Source organism: Pezoporus flaviventris, unplaced genomic scaffold (assembly GCF_033815535.1).
Source record: "Pezoporus flaviventris isolate CSIRO_AGI_PZ_B2104156 unplaced genomic scaffold, CSIRO_AGI_Pfla_v1 ptg000083l, whole genome shotgun sequence".
Lineage (NCBI taxonomy): Eukaryota > Metazoa > Chordata > Aves > Psittaciformes > Psittacidae > Pezoporus > Pezoporus flaviventris.
The window spans coordinates 4,439,824-4,463,174 of NW_026892631.1; the positions used below are offsets into that span (position 1 = coordinate 4,439,824).

The 23,351-nt window shown below is 43.0% G+C and overlaps 2 protein-coding genes across 5 annotated transcripts in view; both read right to left on the minus strand.

Annotated features, from left to right (window-relative positions):
• LIN9 (lin-9 DREAM MuvB core complex component) overlaps positions 1-11,553 on the minus strand; it is a 36,946-nt gene extending 25,393 nt beyond the window's left edge. For 3 of the 4 annotated variants that reach the window (XM_061475576.1, XM_061475575.1, XM_061475578.1), the window contains exons 1-3: positions 11,447-11,553; positions 2,758-2,790; positions 1,658-1,752 (exon numbers count right to left, since the gene is read on the minus strand). In XM_061475576.1, coding sequence (XP_061331560.1) covers positions 1,658-1,752; positions 2,758-2,790; positions 11,447-11,525 — 207 coding nt within the window. In that variant the 5' untranslated portion in view covers positions 11,526-11,553. Of the gene's footprint in view, positions 1-1,657; positions 1,753-2,757; positions 2,791-10,871; positions 11,002-11,446 lie in introns of those variants that run through there. The other variant, XM_061475577.1, reaches the window with a different exon arrangement.
• A 5,817-nt stretch (positions 11,554-17,370) lies between these two features.
• PARP1 (poly(ADP-ribose) polymerase 1) overlaps positions 17,371-23,351 on the minus strand; it is a 31,873-nt gene continuing 25,892 nt past the window's right edge. Inside the window, exons 17-23 of the mRNA XM_061475581.1 lie at positions 22,624-22,752; positions 21,792-21,890; positions 21,110-21,262; positions 20,713-20,840; positions 20,299-20,360; positions 19,092-19,206; positions 17,371-17,737 (exon numbers count right to left, since the gene is read on the minus strand). Of these exons, the coding sequence (XP_061331565.1) occupies positions 17,656-17,737; positions 19,092-19,206; positions 20,299-20,360; positions 20,713-20,840; positions 21,110-21,262; positions 21,792-21,890; positions 22,624-22,752 (768 nt within the window). The 3' untranslated portion in view covers positions 17,371-17,655. The remainder of the gene's footprint in view (positions 17,738-19,091; positions 19,207-20,298; positions 20,361-20,712; positions 20,841-21,109; positions 21,263-21,791; positions 21,891-22,623; positions 22,753-23,351) is intronic.

Below are 23,351 nucleotides of genomic sequence, written 5' to 3' on the forward strand. Positions count from 1 at the left end.
TGATGAGAGTGTTTCATCAGTCTGGATTGCCACTGCCTCACACGAGAATAAAATAACAAACACGGCAAAGAGGTATCGTCCTCGTGAGCTAAATAGGTCAGGCATTTTTGGGAAGATTTTTCAACCAAGAGTACAACAGATCTGCAAAACTTGTAGTGTTCAGGGAACTCAAACAAGTACAAATGACTACATCACATCTCAGCAACATGGGCCGCTGCTAAGACGTGAGACTATGCTCTGACCCTTCTTCCAGCTTTCTACAGAATACTGAGCCGCATTCAAAGTTCAGCTCCTTATTTTTAATACCTACAGCCAGCATACTAAAGATTGACAGGAGTTTTCACACAAATGTTATGCCTACTGACTTTGATTCTTCAGCATATGTGATCTTCTAAGATACGAGTAAGGCTTGTTTCTGTGAGAAGATGAGCATTCCTGGGGAAGAGCTGAAAACCGTGACATAAACCTCTGCAGGAGGCTAAGGGCCATCACAAAGCTCTAATCCTCTTATGTCCTCTAGCATGAACACATAGCAACATGCATGTATATATATATATCTGCATCAACCCTAGCAAAATAAATACCTTTCTCTTTGTTTGTCTACAGGGAGAAGGTGACACAACAAACTACATACGACAGCTATTAGTCACACAGCTTAATGTACTACTGGATGCTGCTCTGGTGTTTTGACTGTGCAGAGCAGGCAAGCGCAACAGTTTTCAAACATAATGTTTCCCTTCCAATAAACAAAGGGTTCACAAAGATAATGATTTGAACAAAAAGCAGATGATAGCTGGCAAACTGCTTGCAATTGCTGTAGAAGACAGCAACACTGGAAGAGTATGGGAGGAAGATCTACCTAGCAATTGAGACGGTATTTCATGTACTCTCCAGGGTGTAGTATAAAGAGCACATGGCATTACAGATGTAAACAAGGCTTTGGGTGCATTATAACTGATGGCAAAACCAAACCAAAAATCACATGATTTGGAAAGGTAGAGGAGGCTGCGAACACTCAAGAAAAGCTTGAATGTGATACAAGGGAAAAAGAAACAACAATGGAGTACTTCAAAAAGAGAAAGGGAAATGGTCAACCCAACCACCAGACACATGCCCTTGGAGGCTGTGGGCTCATCACCTTTCATTCCTCTACCCAAGCTTATTCTTTAACCTAAGGTCTCCTGTGGTACCCCTCATTTCATTGACATTCCTTTGTTTATATGAATATCTGCCCCCCAGAAGGCACAATGATGGAAGCACATTATGACATTTTCCCTTGCTTTCCTTTACAAGTCACTTTTCAGCCATAATTAGAAGTGAGGTATTTAATGACATAAAACAAATGGTTAATCAGAATTAGTGATTCCTAAGTTCAAGGTTGTAGACACAGTACAAACATTTCACACAGCACTTGCATTACAAAAAAGAAAGCAGATGACCTTGAGACATCTTCAATAAAGTCAGCAATGTAATTTGATCATTCATTTACAAAGCATGTTTTCAGCTCATACTCAAACTGCACAGACTGCTTGGGAAGGACATAGTTTAACATATAGAAATTATGAAACTAAATCTCAGCCAAATTTTTTACTCCTTAAATTTGACTTACTCAAAGGTATTTTACCAATCTTGAAGTTGTCTTTTTATTGCTTCTTACCATTTCTGCTGCAGAACCAGCATTCTTGCTTTTCCAAATTGGCGTTTTCTGCAGAGAATTGTACTTTTCATTCCAAGAACTGGATAAACTTCCCTCTGTTGTGAAGAAATCATGTCTTTAATATAAATATATGTATGCTTTAACATAACTACTATCCAAAAGCATCATCACCAATGTATTTTTGTTACCTGCAACATCATCTTTGGATTCAACCACAAATGGATTTTAGATTTCAGTGTTTTTATGAAATCATTCTGAACACTAACTGGAAGAGATTTTAAGTACAAGGAGAAACATGAACAAAACATTTTGTTCCTCCTGGCAGCATTTCAAGATTCTTTGAAGCCTCCTTTGCTGGTATCACTTACTTCCAGTGCCAGGTTGACACACATCTATAGACAGCCGTATAGCGTCTCTAACTGAAACCTGGAGAGGGTAAAGCTCTACAAGACTTGACCTTCTTCTGGTTCTAAAAATGATTTAAGTAGGTGCACACCAACAAGTAAATCAAATTTTACTGAAATAAACCTATATTAGTTACATATTCAACACACCCATTGTCTGTGTAACAGAAGTCTTGTAATAGATGAAGAATCTGCCCAACAAGGTTCTAAGTCCTCAAAATTTGTACAAATGTTCATATAGACAATTTCAAATAAAAAGATGTAAGAAACAGATTTTTTCTTTAGCCCATAACTTCCTGACAGAAGACAAAACTGAAATTCCTTCTTACTGTAAATTCCATCACATGTACAGTTGTCACTAAGAACCCTCCCATCTCATCCTCAAGAGAGGAAAGATTACCTCAATCTTCTCATCAAACCTGATGCCTAGGCAGCACTTACGAATTAAAAACACATTTCAGGAATTCCACTCAGAAAAGCAGTGTCTAAATACACCACAACATATGTAGTTTCAACCACCAAGAATTATTAGCTTATAGAACTAACAACTATACACAATAAAATCAATCACATTTCAAAAAAAAAACCAAAACCCAAACCTTCCTCAGTGTTATTTTCTTGAACTTTTTGAAGCAAGAAACTAAATGCACCTGAAAGACAGACTGGGTACAATTAAACAGCACATTCATTTCTTACCTTTCAAGCTCACAAGTGCTTTCGCTGAAGAACCTGCAATGCATCAAAAAGTCCACATAAATCATAAGTTATTTCAAACCATACAACCTATGCAGAGTCTACCCATTCTTAGTTTACTAGGCAGAAAGTAGAATTTAACATTGAATCTTTCAGGGCAGAATGAGCGAACCCAGTGCTCCCTCCATGGCACTAAATACAGAATTATATGTTTATTACCCAATGAATCTTGAAAGCATATTCATGTTTTGTGGGTTCCCCCCTCCCCCTTTAGTTTCACATCTACAAAACAGCTTCAGATGCTAGCACTTTTGTTTAACATAGCAAATTGGTGAAAGTGCGTGCCATTTGGGATGGAGAGGCAGAAGCAGGGCCATCAGGATCATCAAATGGATGAGATACTAGCTTTTCAGCATGGACCGCTATTCTGAAAGATCTCAAGCACTTATGAACATACAATCATTTTCCTCTATCAATCAAGAACAATCCATTCAGTCAAGGGTGAGTATGTCTACAGCGGAAAACAAAACAACTCGGCAAGAGGCAACAAAGCTTTTATGTGTCAATCTCATAGCTGAAGTGCCTGAGATCCTTTGTTAACCACCAGACTCAGATGCTTCACCTGTGAAATGATGGTGGATCAGCAGAGCAGGGCATTAGTTGACTGACATCAGAAACAACAGGTAGAGAAGTGATGGTCGGCACAATGTTACTGCACTACCTAACTAGCTTTATAAGATCACCACTCCCAAACAGCATTAGTTGCCAAGCAGTTTTCCACATGGGATAGTTAATCTTCAACAGATGCATGCTAGAATAAGGCTGCTCATTTGTTTTGATTTAACTTGCAACTAAAGTAATGTAACCGGAAAAAGGCATTTTTATTTAGGAATACAAGTGTCCAAATAAGGAATTTCTGATCTAGGCAAGTTCAAAGTTAAACTAAACTATTTTAACATAACAAGCTGCAGAAAATTACTAACACCAACAGTTCTGTAGCTTAACATCTCAGAATATATGTAGGATATAAAATGACAGTGTAAATATCTATAAGCTCAATTTTACCTTGGAGGCAACAATGATACATGGGGTTTCTTGTCAAACTCTTCTATACTGATTTTAGGGGCTACATACATCAGCACGAAACTTCATGGAATATGGTACATCTCCTTGCTTTTTCCATTTAGCATATACTACCAGGGCCATCAACCCAGAAACTAGGATGATCTTCTAAGCAATAATGTGTTACAATAAAAAATTATCAATATTTAATACAGATTTCAGAAACTATGTAAAACTATATAAACTATATTTCAGAAACTATAAAAACTGCAAAAGTGAATCAGGATAGATTAAGTTTATTAAAACTATCCAAAATTTTAGTTTAAATATTTATTAATTTATAGTGTTCCAGCCTCACATTAAATGCCAGTAATTTTGTACACAACTGTTCTGAATAACTAATGTATTATCATAGGCAGTCTTTTTAACCAGCATTTCAATTACAGAGATTAAAATAGAATATGCACACTTGAATGTACATAATATATGCTTGAATGTAAATACCTATTATGACAATGACAGACTTCATTTCTGCAAACATCAAACACCAAAACCAAATGGGTGGAAAGGAAGAAGTAAGGCCTATGCATCACTTAAGGTATTACAACCAAAATGTACTTCCAAGCTCCTCCAGGTTCAGAGGATCATGGAGGTGACTTTCTTAATACTGAGAGTAAAAAGAACCTCAGCCCACGGAGGAAGTACATCCAGCAGTGGCTCAGGAATTAGCAGACCTGCTTTCAGTAGCCTACACTAACATACTATTCAAATGCAAACTGTACGATTGGCTTAGTCTTGCCTTTAGCATCCTACTGAGTATTGCTTTGCATATGTTAGGGAATTCATTACTCGAACGCAGTGTTCACACTTGACTACTTTTGAAAAACCAGGGAAGTTTTCAGAACTAGAACTAAAGACATGCCTTACTGTGATAAAGGCAAGACTCTTCAATCTTGTTCTTCCCAAAGAAGGTCAAGATCTGCACTGATCACAAGTATCCACACAGGAAGATAATTCAGACAGTAAAATAGCTTTGCAGCCTTTCTTCAGAAGGAAAGGCATAACTAGTTCTATTTGTCAGAAAATGGCATGGGGTAAGTTCAGGTTAGCAATGAATGCAAAGTTTAACAGATCTGATGTAACTGTACCAAGAAAGGTAATGTTGAACTCCCTACTATTAAAAAAATCTTTAAACCAAGCTTTAATTGATTTTTAAAGAGAAAACCATAGGTAAAAAGGAAGCATGGAACTGATGCACAGAAATTCCAAACAGAAGTGTCCTAGCATGCTTAATGAAGAACGTAAGATGATTATAATGGCCTTTTCTGGCCTAAAAAATACCTGTAAAATATGTGCACCACAGATGTGCAGTAAAAATAACTGTGTGCTAGATTCTGAGGCATTTAATAGTATGGTAGCAGGAAGCTCATTAGTAACTAAGAGTCAGGAAAAAGCGTATTTATGTGTTTTATAACACTTTCAAGAAGCAATATTCATGAAGTCCATGTAAAACTGAATTTAAAAAATATTAAAACTAAATCAATATTAAAATAACCTTAAGTCCACTGAGTTTGGCATGATAAGGATCCTGATGCTTTCACGCTAGAAACCAGATGAGTTCCAGCGGCTGCAGGGCCTGGTGATGGACAGCTCCCCTCGCCCTGAACCACAGCTCTGCGTGCTCTGGCTGTCAGGAATCCTTCCCGTAGGCCCTGCCTTCTTCTCCTAGCACAAGGGAGCACGTACAGAGGTTTGCCATGAAGAGAACCTAAATACCCTCCTCTAACTGCTCTGCAAGCAGTATGGAACACTTAAAAGGAACGCTGGGAGATTGTATTTGTAATGTGGAAATAGGCTTTGAAGCATGGGAAAAGAAGGGCAAAAGCTTTTCTCCTTTTCAATAATTAAAGTTGAGTTCAAGTTTAAAATCAAGCAACTACTTACTGCCTCCCCTCATATGAAAATATCATAACTGAACAGAAGAGGTGAAGCATGACTACAATTCAGTACAGGCACTTACGAATGCCCTGATGTGTATTTTCAGTACCAACATGAAGCAAGGCAGTTTAAATACAGCTTCTCAACAGCTGATCTTAAAATTTAAACAGGAACACACACAAGCACATTACATTTGTAAAAGTGTTTTCAGATTCTTTTATAATGAATTCCTAACAGCTGATTTTTGAAAATAAAGGTTACAAGTAACCACAGGGATGTTCCATAGCTACTGATTTTACTAATATGTGGGCACAAAGGGGCATATTTCAAAATTCTAGGATCCAGATCAGCAATTATACAATGTAAACCCTCTCCTCTTCAGATCATTACACTATTTTTCCTAAATTCTGCACAAATGAGCAGTTATTTTAACACTGGTTGCATGACTACCTGAAAAACCTATGTAATTAAACTACATTGCCAGCACTACACATGGTGTGATGGGAAACTCATGGAGAAGAAAGGAAAACCACGAGCCTTTATTATAGATTGAGTCATTAACCCTCTGAGAGATCACTCATCTACACAAGCTCAGCACAAGTTGTTCCAGCATCTCAAACAACTGGCCACTAAGAGGATAGCTTATTTAGGAAATCAGGGGTTGTAGTGATACAACAAGGGATAACAGGTTCAAACTTGAACAGGGGAAGTTCAGACTGGATATAGGGAAGAAGTCCTGTGAGGGTGATGAGGCACTGGAACAGGCTGCCCAGAGCAGTGGTAAATGCTCCATTCCTGGCAGTGTTCAAGGCCAGGTTGGGCAGACTCTTGGGCAACATGGTCTAGGGTGAGGTGTCCTGCCCACAGCAAAGGGCTGGAACTAGATAATCTTAAGGACCTTTGCAACCCAAACCGTTCTATAAAAACCATGTATCAGGGATAAAAGTGGCTGTGGGGAACTTGTAAACTCCCCCAAAACCTGGGGCTTGTTGAAGAGGTAAATGCATAAATGAACAATAATTTATTGCTTCAAGAAGGAATCAGTATTTCCCTCGTGTTACAAGCCCATTAATAAACTGACATGTATTTTGTCAGCTTAGAGAAGGCTCTGAGGAGAACTTACAGTCTTCCAGTACCTTAAGGGCCTACAAGAAAGCTGGAGAGGGACTTTTTACAAGGGCATATAGTGACAGGACAAGGAGGAATGGCTTTAAACTGACAGAGGGGAGATTTAGACCAGATATTAGGAAAAAAATCTTCCCTGCCAGGGTGGTGAGGCACTGGCACAGGGTGCCCAGAGAAGCTGTGGCTGCCCCATCCCTGGCAGTGTTCAAGGCCAAGTTGGACAGGGCTTGGAGCAACCTGGCCTAGTGTGAGGTGTCCTGCCCGCAGCAGAGGGTTGGAACTGGATGAGCTTTAAGGTCCCTTCCAGCCCAAACCATTCTGTGATTCTGTTTCCAAATCCTTATTAGCTATTGGATGGAAGTCAGTTTTCCAGACACGTGAGCCCTTTTACAGGACTTGTGCAGACAGTAACCACAATACCAAAGCCCTTTTTTTGCAACACTGCATTCTCATGATGGACAGTATACTGATACCATAGGAACACACAATTTTAAAGGTACGAAGCACAAATGATCCCAAAATTATTGGGTGTGGGTACTATTTAGCAGCCACGAAACTGATCTTGAGCCTTCTCCCAAATGCTGTAATTTGATGTAGTTCTCAAATCCCTCAAACGTCCGGAGCACAGCAGTGCTAGGCTCATGACCCCTAAGGAACGGATAATGAAAGTGGCAAGAAATGTGCCACATCCCTCCTCCAGCTACCCAGGAAAGCATCAGAGCTGAGTAACTGGCTGTGCAGGGGCAGGGGGACTGTGAACCACACCATGAGGCTGTGCTAAGAGTAAAGACAACGGCTCCATCTCTGGCAGTGTTCAAGGCCAGGATGGACAGAGCCTTGGGGCACATGGTCTAGTGTGAGGCATCCCTGCCCTTGGCAGATGGTTGGAACTGGATGATCTTAAGGTCCTTTCCAACCCAAACCATTCTATGGTTCTATGATTTCTACACGAAGTGTCTCCCCTGCTGTGACCCCTTATCCATGGGATAAAAGGCCATGCAGAAAGATCCTTGTCCCCCTTCTTATGCCTGTCCTAACACACAAGCCCCTAAAAACACCACCAGCGATGTCTACCAGTGGACAGTATTTGGCAATATACTGTTTTCAGTACCTGTACTGCAAAAGATACCTATCACTACTTCAGTCTGGCTTCTTTCTCTGATTCACCTGCCTCTTGGTGTTTGCCTACATAAATCACAGTAACACTGCACTCTGCAGTAACTCAGTGGTTTACTCCTGGCATCAGCCCCATGCTGCTGATCATTTAGTAAGGTAAGCATGCTTTCACTTCCATCACAAGTGGCATCTCACTCTCACTGTTAGAGAGCTGATTCCAGGTGTCCTCATTCAGACTCGCTTGTGCAAAAGCAAGCACCAGGATACAGCTTTGCTGTGCTGCTGTCCACAGAGCTCTGCCACTACCAGAGCTAGGAAGGTCTTCTAGTCACATTTGTACATGATTTCTGTTTTACCAAAATCTCACCTTGGCTGTACTGCATGTACTTTATAACCAAGTAACCCACAAATCAGATTGTTATGACTAGTAGCAAGAGACAGGGCAGCATTATGTACTCTTTAATACACTCAACTGTTTTCTGAGACAGAGAGAAATAGCTGTCTAGTTTTCAGCAGGAAAACTACCCACCATTTACCTCCACTGCAAAATTACCAGGAGGTGGGGGGGGGGGGGAATGCATTGACTAGAACTAGTCACTCATCAGGCACTAGCCCAGCAGTCTGCAGAAACAAATTTTGGCCTTAAAATATAAATCAAATTATTAGTATTGGAAGTACTTCTGCAACCGAGATCTTTCATGTTCTGGAATTTGCCAGCTAGGGGATTTGCACAGAACTGGTCTTTCTTCACAGTGTTTTGCTCCATCCCAGGTTAGTGTATCACACTCCCCTGGCAGCACGAGTAACAAAACGCCTCAACTACAAGAGCCACACATAAACTTAAGACACTGGCACCTCCATTTTTTACGTTGTCAGTGTGAGCTCTCTTATCCATTTCAAAAGGACAGAGCATCAGCTCTAGAGAAGAATGAAATAACAGTAACTTTAGCAGATAATATAAGCACATATTATGAGACCCAACTGTGCATTACATTCTTCTCCCTCCTGGGTTAAGGAATATTCACCGCCCAGCTGCAATACTGAAATTGCCACAGGGCAAGTAGGTGCTATCAGAATACTCTGGGAGAAATTCCAATTCATCAGGTTTCTATTTTGAAAACGAAACTGCATAGTTCCTACCATACTGCAGAATCCCAGTTTTCTTGTCACCAAGTATGCTGCATTTACCTATAATTCTTCTTACATGAAAAACCAGTTATGGTCTCATACTTTATTACAAGCTATGCTGGAGAAAATTCCCAGGGACGATACATAGATCTGAAAGCCTGTTAGCCATTAACTATTCTAACTTTTTTAGAAACTTATTTTTACCCCACTATGGAAGATGCCAAACCCAATTTTGCAATGCTTACTTATTGTCCTGTATAAATTAAGTTGCAGACTGAAAGCTGCATGAAGTCAGTGTTAAATCAGTCAGGACTAAGTTTACATCTAAATACAGGACTGGAAAGAACTACATGAGGCTACAGTTACAGTTCACCAAAATGGGAACAAATAGGAATGGAAGCACAAGGCAAACTCTCTTTGAAACTTTCACATTTTTAGCTTTCTAGTTCACCAACACTACAGAAAATATGAAGCTCCCTATTTGATGTAAACCCAAAAAAAATATCACCTACTTGAACCAAGCTCCAGTAAATACAAACCTTAGAGGTAAGGTTAGCACAGGAAAAGCCCGTTACCTTCACAAACACATACACTGTGTGTCCGCTTCACCTGCCTGGCAGATACCATAACGCTGACACTGCTGGCAAGGGTCTGCACTACAGCACAATCCCAAGTGAAATTGAGTCACACGCTCTGTTCTAGTACCTGTTCCAGGTGGAGCAACAGACCTGTCACATCTTCCTCATGCCACTGTAGGCAACATAAAGGTGGCAGAGCTGAAAAGTGTTTGTTTTTTTTTTCATACTTTACATTAACTTCTTGACACACAATGGTGCCCACCTTGGAAGATGCGTAAGGTAAAACAGTAACTTAAACACTGTCCATTCTAGTGCACAAGTAAAGTTGATTCAATAAGCAATAAAACGCAGCTCATTATTAATTATCGCTGTTTCAGTTCGTCCATGACTTGTATTAATCAAACTCTAATACAGTACAGCATACATGACTGGGCTGTACCAAATTGAGAGTGTTGGTTCTATCCTTAATTTATGAAGATCCTTCATAAATCTTTTAACATGACACCAGCCACATAGGCACATCATAACCGATTTTTCTCCTGACAGTTGCTGGAGTTGTAACAAAGACCCTCACAAAGTAGTCAGGAAGATTTCACCTCCAAGTCACCTCTCTTTGAGAATGTTCTGATATAGAAATAGTTGGCATAATCATTAATTTGCATAGTGATGCACAGAACAGTGGCACTAAAAATGTAAGTCTATCCTGTTGTATGTGCATGCATTGAAACTATTAAACACCTTTGTTTTAGCTTGGCGTGTATCTACAGTTGCTAAGAAGTCATATCAAGATAGCATGTAGAGGCATTTTACATTGAATGATTTCCTGCTCTATAATACTCAAGAACCTTGTCACACATCCACATCCACAGCAACACGTGTCTCTTTTACCTAGACCTCAGTCTTCACCTGCTCCTCACGTGCACTGAAAATGACATCCCCACAAACCCTGTGTATGTGTATAGGTCTGTGTGTACACAAGCACGAACGCCACAAGCAGGCATGTATTTTCATACTGTCTTCCTACACAGCCAGTTTTCGCCTAATGACACACACAACACAGGGTCTCTGAGCTCTTCCCTCCGCATTTATCAGTGCCCCCTAGATGCAATGCGCACGCCCTAACCCCCCTCCCCGTCCTTCAGGGGTACTCACACTGTACACAGCACACACCATAAACACATAAGCCCTCCTTCCCCGTCCGCAGGACAGAAGGGACAGGAGCACCAGGCCACTCGGCCCTCCCCGGGGTACGACGCTCCGTGCCCCGCACTGCCCTCACACCCCCGCCGGGCCAGGCTATCAGGTGCGCCCCGCCCGGCCCCGCTCCCCGCGCCGCCGGCCCGCACCCCGCCCGCCCGGCCGGTGACTCGCGGCCAGCACCGCCGCCTCACCCGGGCGGGGCGGGGGCGACCCAGCCCCAGCACCCCCGAGGGCAACGGGGGTCGCAGCCCGGGGAAGTAGCTCCCCGCCCGCCGTCCTCCCCGCGCCACCGGCTGGGCCGAGGCCTCACCCGGGAGAGGCGGCAGCGGCGGGGCGACGCCGGAGACAGGGGGAAGCCGGGCCGGCCCGGTTGCCAGGGAGGAGGCTCGGGCTCCGGCCCCGCACAGCGCCCACGGCGAGAAAGGCAGAGAGGCGGGGCGCGGCGCGGGCGTCCCGCCGGCAGAGGGGGAAGGCGAAGGAGGGTAGCGCGGGTCCGGCGGCGCCGGTGGCGGGTGTGGGCGGCGGGGGCAGCGGCCGGTACTCACTCTCGTCAGGCAGCTGATCGAACTCCGCCATCTTGAACGAGCCGCGCCGCTTTTTCAAAGGCTGCCTGGCGCGGTGCATTCTGGGGGAGGAGACGGGGCCTTGCGCGGGGCGGGCGGACCGGGCGCGTGCGCGGCGGCGGCGGGCGCTGAGGGAGCCCCGCTGCTGAGGGGAAGGAAGGGGCGGCGGGAGCAGCCATTGCGTGTACCCCCCTCAGCCCTGCACCGCACCGCACCGGTCCGGCTTCGGGAGCTGGGACAGCGCCTGGCGTACAACGCGTACATTGCCCCCGCCGCGCCGCCTGGGTGCCGGGCGGCTCGAGGCTGTCGCTTGTTGCAGAGGGTCACCGCTAACTTAAAGGCTTTAAACAATCCCCGGGTTGCACCGATCTTCCTTCATTAAGTGATGTTTTTATTTTCTGAGCTGTGCCCGTTTGCCGTGTCTCTGCTTTCCTTAGCTGATGGCTAACCGCAGCGACTGCAAAGGTGAGACTTCAGAAGCAGGCTGAAAACCCAGCGTGATCGACCCTGCCCTTGTAGGCACGGCTCGTAGCACCCCCGCCGAAGAGCCCGCTGAAACACCGAGTTGAGGGCAAGGCCTGAAGGTCAAGGTCTCACTTGTTCTCACCCAGAGCAGAGCCAACCCACCACTGGCAGTGGGTAGCTGTGGCCTCACACGCTCCCTGGCCGGGTCTGCCTTCTAATGCAGTCACCCAGCCACCATCGCTGAGAGCTGTTTGGAGGCCCCAGAGCTAGCTGCTTTGTGCTAGACACCCTTAGGGCTCGGGTTTTTGTGTTCAGAGACCCTCAGCTCTCTGCACCACAGGGAATTTGTAAGCTTCTGCACCAAGAAATCTAAGTGGGGAGGTATCACTGCAAACCACAAGCACCTTAAATGCTTACGGACCACACTTTGGGTTGGGCTTTGACAACAGTACCTACCACTACTTATACCAAACAAAACACCTTGTATTTTATATATATATATGTATATGAAATGCAAATTGAAGTTCAAAATAACAGTCTATATTAGTCAAGTCTAAATCTGTGTCACGTATTGCCAACAGCACTGTGGTGTAATGCAAAATGGATGCTATGCCTGTTTGCGTGGATTTGACAGCATGCAGGTGAAACCAGTGATTCTGCAAAACACAGAAAATGTGGATCTGGGGACATGGAATAGAGTTTTTAATTTGTGTTCTTAATTTGATAATGAACGCAATGACTGGGCACTCTGGCAGGTTGAGGGGCAGATATAGGTCATCTTGTTATACAATTAAAATAAGAATAATAGAAAAAAAAAATCAATGCTGCCCTTGAGCTTAAGAGGGAAAAACGAGTTTCTAAGAGAAGAAACAAACCGAATAAAATCCTTTAGAAATGTCCCCAGGGCTTTTTATGTACATTGTAGAAGAATTGTTAGGGTTTGTGGCTTGTTGTTTTGGTAAAAAGACAAAGCATTTCCACCCCCTTTCCCACGTCTTTTTTAAAGGCTGCTAAACCAGCCTTCCCTCCCCTTAGTCCCCAAAGGGCCCAAGACATTTCAGCCAGAGCTTGCCATACTGCACCACAGCACAAAACAAAGCCACTACAGTTGAGACACAAAGCAGTGTAGGCGTAACACTAAGCTAGTAAGAAAGAGCAATGGAATAGTGATCTGTGCTATTTCAAAGGCAAAACCCACACAACATTAATCCCTGTGTAATTTTCCCCTTTAACAAATTGCCTCTGCCACCAACAAAGCCTGATATGGACCAGACCTCCAGGCTTAGGTAGACAGTAATGGGTAACACCACCAGCAACTGCCTCTATTTCCTCAGACTCCTGTTCTGAGGGCTGTATGTTAAAGCTCAGCTAGAAGTGGTGACGCAGACTTCAACAGCTGACAGAAGACACGGATCGTCAGCACAGTTTTTACTGCTGGGCTTTGTAAATCTCGTCATCAGGTCTGCCTGTGCTGAAAGTAGTGGTTGCCCAGTGCCATCCTGATGCAAGAGCTTTCACCAAGGCAAAGAAAGGGTTGTCAGGGAAGAAGAACTTTTACAACACAATCACATTTTGCAACAGTCCTTAGAGCTTAGATTTCTACAGGGGAGAGGTAAAACAAACCCAAAAAACCACAGTGCCTTTCAGGGCTTCTTTGGACATTATGATAGAACTAGGAAACAGATTAAAGAACCAAGAGAGACTTCCCAACACCTTCTGCTTAACATCTTAAAAACTACTGGGTCAGAAGGTACAATTCAGCTCCCAGCAACAGGACACTGGGTATTCCTGCCTTTCATTCCAGCAGCTGCATTTGGAAAACATTTAGCAGAAGCCATTACCACCTACTGTGCTGAAAGCGTAACAATTGACACATATTATGAGGATTCCTGCTATACAAGACCTTTCACATCTTGGCCTTTTATGAATGATGCAGTATCTCTACATTCTGGTTTTCCATTTCTCCTGCTTCCCAGTTGCACAAACATGACCCTGTGTGACAAAGCCACAACCAGTGCTGTTGGACAATACACACCCAAAGTTTCAGTGCATCCTTTCACCATGCTGACACACCTGCACTTTGAACTTGTGTGGAAATGACACAGCTCTTCTGACAGACAGGCAGAGGAGCCAAGAGGATCTGTGCTCATTGCTAACAACCTGCCATTAGGTGCTGCTGACTCACCTGCCTTGCACAGATGGACGGAGATCTTTAAACCTGCTCTGCTCATGCCATTTGCCTTCCCAAAGGGTCATGTTCGGCAACTGCTCTTAATGGTGTGCGCCAAAACGCTGCAGAAAGCACCTCCACGCTCCCATTTCTCCTTAATTACTGCAGATGATATTAAGACATGGGTTACACCACCTACTAATCAACGTGTTCACAGTCCTGTCAGCACAGCGCAGGTAATGCTGTGTCCCAGAGACGGCTAGGGTGTCATTTTCTCATCTCCCCTAGGCAGGCACTGGGATTAGGAAGAAAAGCACAGACAGCTGGCAGGAGAACACGTTCTCGTCACTGAAGCACATTCCTGTGAAGTCTGAGCCTTGCTGCATTGATCACATTATGGAATTAGAATTTGTAATGAGGAGGCAGGGGAAGCAGTAGTTTCCCCTTTCAATTGCTGGGAAGCCATTCCTTCTCACCTTCAGACCGTACTGGCATACCTCTCCCTGTGAAAGCGACCTGCAAAGCCCACCAACCTATATGCTGCCTCCCCACTGGAACAAATGGAAACCAGCAAGTCATGTTGGCTGGGATCTGCACCTGCATTTCTCCTCATAGGTGCCAAAATGATCATTTCTGGAGAAGCAGGCTGACTATATGAAAGTAAAAGGTCACATAAGGCTCTTGGTCAGATGCATGTACTCCCCAACAGTGGAAACTATTTTATATGGGCATAACTATTACAGACTAAGTTAGAGACCTCACCACATATATAGAAGTAGTTAAAGTAAAATGCTAAGTGGGATATAAACAGGCCACAAAAAAAAACCAATAGTTCAGCAAAAATTATGTTCCCAGAACACATAGAGGGAGGTCTGGAACAGTCTTCCAGAAGGCAAGCTGAAGCAAAGACCTCAGTCATTACAAACCCAGCATAATTCATTTAAGGGTAAGTACAAGACTGAATGGTATTGAGAAAGTTTGATGTGCCCAGAGGCCTTTTTCATATATGAATTACTTGTTAGTTTGGGAATTTTTAACCCCCTTTCCACTGATTCGAGACACAAAGGGGCATGTGGGGATTTCATTAAAGGCTGAACCAACTGATATAAAGTTTGATTCATGGCTGATGTACCAGGTTGGGTGACCTGTGCTGTGTTTTTTTCTCCTCAGCCACTTCTTTCCTGCATGAACTCAGGCCTAAATCACAAGCAGTTTACACTGACTGCCGATCAGTAAGCCCAGGCTGGCATTCTTCAGTTTACACCCCTCATACAGACTTCATGAACTATCATAACATTTGTGAGCCATTGTACAACAGAGTCTCCAGCCATGCTAAATGGTTAAGTATTTATAAATTGCTTTTTGTAGCTGAACTGTAGCTCAGAAATCACTCCTCAACATACCCCCTCTGGAAAAGCAGAGGAGGTCATGGCACCTCATGTTTTGCCAAGAAATGGGACTACCTACTCATGAAGCTCTGCTTCATGCACATCCTCCAAAAGTACCACCTTCAGTGGTTATCACTACGCTGCTCTTCTCAGCCTGGCCCTGGGGACGAGCTGCCTGTGTGCTGGGTCACAGCAGCACCAGTGCCTCCTTTCAGAGGCAGGGCTGCCTTGTGGTCAGACAGGCAGCAGAAGCAGTGCCTGAATTCCCATCAGATTTCACTGCAGGACAGTCACATCAGGGCTCTCCTACAGTGCCCAAAGGGGAGCTGCTGCTTCTTCATTAAAGTCCCGTCCCATGGCATCTTTCACTGCTGTATTTGCAAGGTTAGACAGATTGGGATATACCTGCTCATGCTGCAATTGTAACTGAGCACTACATATACCCCTTGCACTTGTCTGGGTTGGAGAAAAAGGGAACTTTGAGCCACCTATGATACAGTTTGACCGAGGGACCATCAAAAACATCTTCCTTTGATTCCTGGTTCTAAACTGTAAGCTGTGAGGAGAGCAGGGAACCAAAAAACAATCTACCTCACAACTGGACTGAACCAGTTCTCATGTTAACCTTCAGAGACTGAGAAGATTATACTTAAGTATACTGAGCAAACCTTTCTGTTGGAAGCAAGACAATCATTAGCCACTTGTTAAACTACTGAAGAACCAGAAGATAAGGGAAACTCTCTTCACTTCCTCTCAAAATCCATTAGAACCAACCTCAATTGATTCCTTTTTGTTGAACTGTCCTAAAGCCATACCCAGACTTACCCAGTTCTTCCACATCTTCTCTCCCCAGCAGCAGCTTTGTTTTCCATTTACTACTCCTCATCCTCCTCTCCTTCACGGATCCTGAAAACATCTGCACCATTAGCAAGCACTCTGGCTTCAAACTCCTTTTTCAAAAGGCACTGGGACATGACAACTGTTTTAGGAAACAGATCTTCTGTTTCCATGCAGGTTACTGAAGTCTATAAAGCTGCAACCATCAGAATGAGCTTGAACTGGTCCTTTTGGGAACTGTCATAGTGCGGATACTGAATGCACAGTGCTGCCCCTGGGGATTAGCCAACTTGCCCTAATAGCTCAGTAATTTTTGCAGAGAAAGGACTGATGTTGCTGTATAGTTAAGTACTCCCATATTGCTCAATGACTTACTGAAAGTGAGAAGTAAAACACATCACTAAACATTGAAATTATTAGTTTATATGGACAAGACTGGGAATTCAAGACTGCCTGCAGACTGGCAACAGACCTCACTCAAATTCATGATGAGCAAAGCTTGAGCCCAAACTCAACTTACAGCTTCGTTAGGACATGACTCTACAACAACCAACTTACATCACGTTGAAGGTAGATATTTAAAGGAGGTTTATTGGGCTAATACTAAATTCAAACAGCCACAAGTCCATTTTCCATGTTTACCACACCAACTGTTGACAGATGAAGTCTCACTGGAAAGTCCAAATTTTCATCTTGCCACGACTTCCTGAAACATGACTACAGATTTCAATATCTGGCATTTGATCTTGAGAGAGAGATATCATGTTTTAAGAACATTCTGCCAAATACATTTAAATCGTGACTCAAACCCAAAACAATGTGGAAGCTGTGAAACATAAAGCTGTTAGTATGAAATTAGCTTTTATTTTTTACCTCAAAATAAGTGAACATTTCTCATTTATTCCAATGAAAACTGAAAAAGAGTATCTTAAACAAGAGGGAACCTTAACAGAGCAAATACCACAAACAACCTCAAGTTCCTTTAGTTGCTATTGCCCAGCTCTGTTTGTCTAAAACACAAGCTTAATTTTTTTTGGGGGGGAGGGGGGGGGAGAGGTAAGTTTGCTCAATTAAAAGAAACACTTGAAACCCCCCAAATTAGAAGTGGTATATAACAAAACCAGGTACTTGTTCTCATCACAATTCAGGTCCATGTGTTGCCACATGTTTATATAAAACTTTCACTAAGTGTTGTACTAAATAGGACTTAGTAACCCCTTCTGCAGGTTAGCTCTTGGTGTCTTGGGACGAGAAGTCAATGCGTAAGCATGTCAGAAGTCAACGCTATAGTGTAACTACAGTATATCTCTAACAGGGCTTCTAAATACTGTTCACCAAAGTGATGTCTTATAGTTGAATTTCAGTTTCAGCAGGTACTTCAGATTCACCTGAGCAACGTCATACACAATATATCTGGGAAGAATGTTAAGGAATAACCACAGTTGCTGATACTGGTAATAACACAGAAAAATCTGAAACCACAGTCAAACGTCACCTTTGCACTTGTGTTACCACACAGCTGCCCATGTGATTAAGCAGTTCTAACTGCTCAAACCACAGATCTTTAAATTTGACTTCTCTCTGAATCTGAAAATGTTTTATGCAATATTTAGAAACAAACAACTAACAGTAACATGGAGAATTAAGGATAGTGCAGCAGGAATCCTGAGTGACAGACAGGTGAAGATTAGTTTTTGCCAGCCAGAGCCATAACGCACATCATCTCTTGCACCATCTAAACAATGGAGCAAGGTAGCCTAGATGAGATCTGCAGTTACAGACCTGGCATCTGCAGTTATAATTGCAGCTCTGTTGCTGCTTTCCAGCACAAAGTCATTAATGTCCTTTTAATTTCCCACTAAACCCCCCCCAAACTGGGATCACAGAGAAGAGCTCTACAATGGTTGGCAGGGCTTGCACATTCCATCACTGCATCACACTGTCCCAGCTCATCTATTTCTCAATGCTTTAGGGGTCAAACTTACCTCCAGTCCCAAATTCAGGTGAAAAGCATCCCCACTACATACAGTGTAAACCAAAATGAATACACATCATGTTACCTCAATTAACTAGCTCAATAAGAGAGAAAACAGTTTCTGCACAACTCAGAGGTTGTATTAACAGGTTATCTCTGCTTCACTAGCAGTGAAGAGACTGACCTGGGACCTTAGACATCATATACCCTTATGACCATTGAGCACACATTAATTTGGGGGCATTTGCCTACAAAGAGGCTTAAGGGCTGCATCTCTGATGGGCATCTGAGGTTTACCTCAATACTTGCAAAGGGTCTGGGGAACATAAAGAAGCTGTGTGATGAGAGACTCCCATTAAGCCACAGAGCTGGCTCCATCATCTCCTCCTGGCCAAGCTGGCCAGCCACAGCACCACAAGGAAGAAACCGGACTGCAGAGATGTGAAACCACAGGCTGCATTCCCCCACTCCTTGGCTGGCATGTCTCTGAGCAAGTCACTACTGGGCAGTGTTGCCTGGCCACTCCAATGCCTCCAGGTACTGGGTCCTGTTGTCTCAACAGCTATTTCCTACGTGTATTCTTCCCTCTTTTTGCAGGGTGACCATTTAAGTGTGAAGACTGTAAAATCATCTCCCTTGGAGAAGAGACTAAATTGTTTGTGAGCACTCCCAAGCAGATCTAAAAGAAGCAAAACCACAGTGTGCCAAAACTCCTGGGTAGCATTAGTGAGGTGCTGCTAAACTCAGCAACACTCAAACACAGCGTGCAGCCAACACAATAGCAAAGGATACTCATTATACAGAAGACAGGTATCATTAATTCCTGTTGAGATCCCATTCCCTAAGGGAACCTCTACACCACCAAGGGTGGTAGTGGCTGTGGGATCGGGTGCTGTTTTGCCCAAGCCTAGAGAGGGAAAGAACATTAGTTACAAATCTAGGATGCAAACGCAGACTTTGCACATACAGAAAATGACTCATCAGCCAAATATTACTTCACATACATTTTCAAATGCTGATCAAGCGCAAAGTGTGTCTTAAAAAGACTACAGAGAACACAGCCTGTTTATTCAGTTCAGCATCACCAGACTTTTGGCGGTCATGCTCTGCTATCTTAAAAGTCCGAATTTCAGACTTTTGGCTGTTTAATTGTCTAATCTGTATGATCAAAGCTAAACCAGAGCAGACTTAAAGCTTTCACATCCTAGGTCCATTACTGGAAACATGCACATTGTAGCATTTTCAGAGAAATACAGCAAACCAATTCTCATTCTCTTCAAACTCTTCGATACGAATCTGGTTTGACATCCATAATCGTGTGAGTAGTATGAAAAAAAATGCTAATCACATTTTATTCTATTTTGGACAACTGATTTTTAAGCCTCTCAAAATGAATAAAGAAAAGCCACTCATTACTGAATGTTACTGTCCTCACTCCCCTGTTTCAGAACAGAAGACAGTCACGCTCACCATTTCTTTTGCTTGAATTAGAGCTAAGTCTTTTCTCTCATCTTTTTCAGGGTAATACACTGACACATATTGCAGATAGAAGTGTAATGAGAACAGCTGTTCCATCTGAACTTCCATTCTCAGCTTTTCCCTTCTCTCCAAGCTTCTAAGGCACTTTGAAAGCTAAACAATTATTCTTCTGATCTATCAAACTTCTCATCTTTCTTCTAAAATACACAGTATTGTTAGGATGAAAGCGAGTAAAAAGTCGAAGAGCGCACTTTACATTTTCTCTTGTGTAATATCAAATGAAAGATTCCTCCTGAACTCCAGGCAACACATTAACTTTGGTCGTAACATTCAAAGTGCACCAACTCCCATCTCAAAACACCACATACACATAATAAAGATGCAACTCTACAGCAACATTATGCAAACTCTTAAAGGAAGTACAGCTCCTAAATTACTATAGTTCTCTTTGCTAAGCAGAGAGCCATAATGTGAGTTTGCCATCAATAACAGATTACTAGTGGCAACTACTAATGCTTACCTTTCACACTGTGCTTTCCCTTGGGCAATTTTGTGATGTGAGAAGCATTCTTTAGCTCATACCTGGACAGCACAAAGAACACAGAATAGCATTTTATATTTGTCTTAAATTACCTTGGTGAAAAAAATCACATTTCAGGCTTCAGTTTATTGTGAGTTAATATAAAGTTGATTCAGATTCTAGTCTTCTGGACTTAACAGCCTTTGTTACTAATTTTAATTATATTGGCATTTGATATATATTATTCATATATAAAATCATACATATATATCTCAAGCACAATATTCTAAGACCTGTTAAAAATGATGTTTCTCTCCACCCAGCACCAAATAGCTCTCATTTTAAGAAAATCAAAGTCTTCTTCGAAGAAATAACACATAGTCTTTCTTCATATACTCTTCATAAGTTACTTACATATTTCCAAGGGCAACTTCACCCAGTAGTATTAAGCCTATGGGATCAGCTTGAGATGTGTGACAGTAGTTGGCACTCTTGGATACCATGTCTGCAAAATAGATGCCCTTCCCAAACATGTAGCCAGTCTGCAAGCAGAAAAACAGAAACCCAAAAGATTGGGACAATAAAACACAAAGGCAGCATTAAATCCACCTGGGCTCCCAGCAGAGCAAAACTGCAACTCAAGCTCTTGTGGGCACCAGTCAGAACCCCACTCTGGACACAAAGTGTTGTCTGCATGCTGGGAGGTAACACTGTGCCCGCCCCACATGGAAATCCTCCCATTTAGATTGCCTCTGACTGCGACCACCGCTGGGCACAGGGATGTAGGAGCAAGAGAAGCTGTTTCACATACCACAGGAGCCTCAGGGGGAGCTATCCGGAGACCCTGGGAGAGGATACCAGCGAAGTTGGTGGTGCGGGAACCATGCCACAGCAACTGGCGATTGTGAAGCTGCTTAAATGGCTTGTAACGCTGGCTCTCCCCTTCACGCTCAATCCTGAAGATCTTCAGGTCAGAAAGGGATAGAACAAAAAGAACAACTGAGCAAATAAAGTGTTACCTTCACGGATCTAAACCATCCCATCCACAATACACACTAATCTGCTAGGAAAATTGATCTGGATGGTTTTAGTACTTGCAGTTTGCTATGTCACGTTAGCAAAAAGGAGGCAGCATCAATCACACAGTACTTGTTATTGATTAGTTCTCTGCCTGCCCTCTGTATTTTCATTGAGACCATAATTTTCTGAGAAGTCATTAAATGAGCTAAGGCTCAATTTGAGATGATTACTCCTCCACCTCCTTTTGAGGCCAATTAAATGAAAACAAGAACACATCCCCAAAGAGACCTCAGTAAGCTTAGATTCATCTCTGCTTAGGCTTTTTCTATTCAATAGCAATTGGCTTATCAAAGTATCCCTTCAAGAAAGGAAACTGGAAAAGCTACTCAAGAATAAAGGCAAACAGCAAACCAGTAAGTCAGCTTAGAAGAGTTCATCTTCACAAAATTAAACCCCAGTACTGCCCAACTTACATCCACAACTTTGAGATCATACGCGTTGTGAGTAGCAGCATGAGTATTTTTCACATACTGTTTAATAATCTTGGCTTCTTCTGAATCTTTGTCAACAACCTGCAAAGAGGCAAACGAGAGAAGTTTCTTTAGCATACAAACTACCAGGGTTCTTACAACATGAGACATCCATCCTATGCTTGCAACTCTCCATTTTAAGCCTCTTTTGTAGTTTTGGTGGAAATATATTCCCAGCTAGCGAAGAGGTACAGGTATACAGACAGTGTATGAGACAGGAAGGCACCTCTGGAAACTGAGATGATTTTCAACTCCCCTGCTCAAAGCTGCAGCAGCTGGGTGAGGTTGCCAAGGACCGAGTTCAGTCAGGCTTTCAACACCTCCAAGAATGGAGCCTCCACAGCCTTTCTAGGCAACCTTTTCCAGTGTCTGTTTACTGTGAGTGGTCAGAGAAGAAAATACGAACCAAACACTATCAACAACAGAAGCTTTTCTTTTGTTTAAATGCAGTTTCCTGTATTTCAAATTGTGCCCTTTGCCTCCTGTCACTGGAAACCACTGAAAAGAGTCTGCCTCTGTCTTCTTTACTCCCTTCCCCAACCAGACATTCATAAACATTAAGAAGATATCCCTCAAACCTGCTTTCTCCAGGTTAAAAAGCTCCAGCTCTCTCAGTATCTCTTGTACAACACATGCTCTAGTCCCTTAACCACCACAGCTGTCCTTCATTGAAATTATGCCAATACATCTGTCCACTTACAGTTGGTATGATTTGCTATACTCCAAACTAACAGGATATCAGCTTGTAGTCAGTCACTCATTTCATTTCCTTTACCTTAATATCAGTTCGAAGTTTTTCATAGTTGATGTCAATTGGGTCTTTATCTCCATCTTCATTTCCACCTCTGAGAAGGCTGTAAGCGACCTCAATATCAAGCAAGTTGTCCAACATCTGCACTTTGGCCTGGATAATTTCAAGAGGTTATTTTACTTGTGCCTTTGACATGGTCAGAGAAGAATCACAGAATAGTTAGGGTTGGAAAGGACCTTAAGATCATACAGTTCCAACTCCCCTGCCATGGGCAGGGACACCTCACACTAAACCATCTCACCCAAGGCTCTGTCCAACCTGGTCTTGAACACTGCCAGGGATGGAACATTCACAGCTTCCCTGGGCAACCCATTCCAGTGCCTCACCACCCGTACAGGAAAGAATTTCTTCTTTATATCCAATCTAAACTTCCCCTGTTTAAGTTTTAACCCGTTACCCCTTGTCCTGTCACTACAGTCCCTAATGAAGAGTCCCTCCCCAGCATCCCTATAGGCCCCCTTCAGATACTGGAAGGCTGCTATGAGGTCTCCACGCAGCCTTCTCTTCTCCAGGCTGAAAATTCCCAACTTTCTCAGCCTGTCTTCATACAGGACATGCTCCAGTCCCCTGATCATCCTCGTGGCCTCCTCTGGACTTGTTCCAACAGTTCCATGTCCTTTTTATGTTGAGGACACCAGAACTGCACACAATACTCCAGGTGAGGTCTCACAAGAGCAGAGTAAAGGGACAGG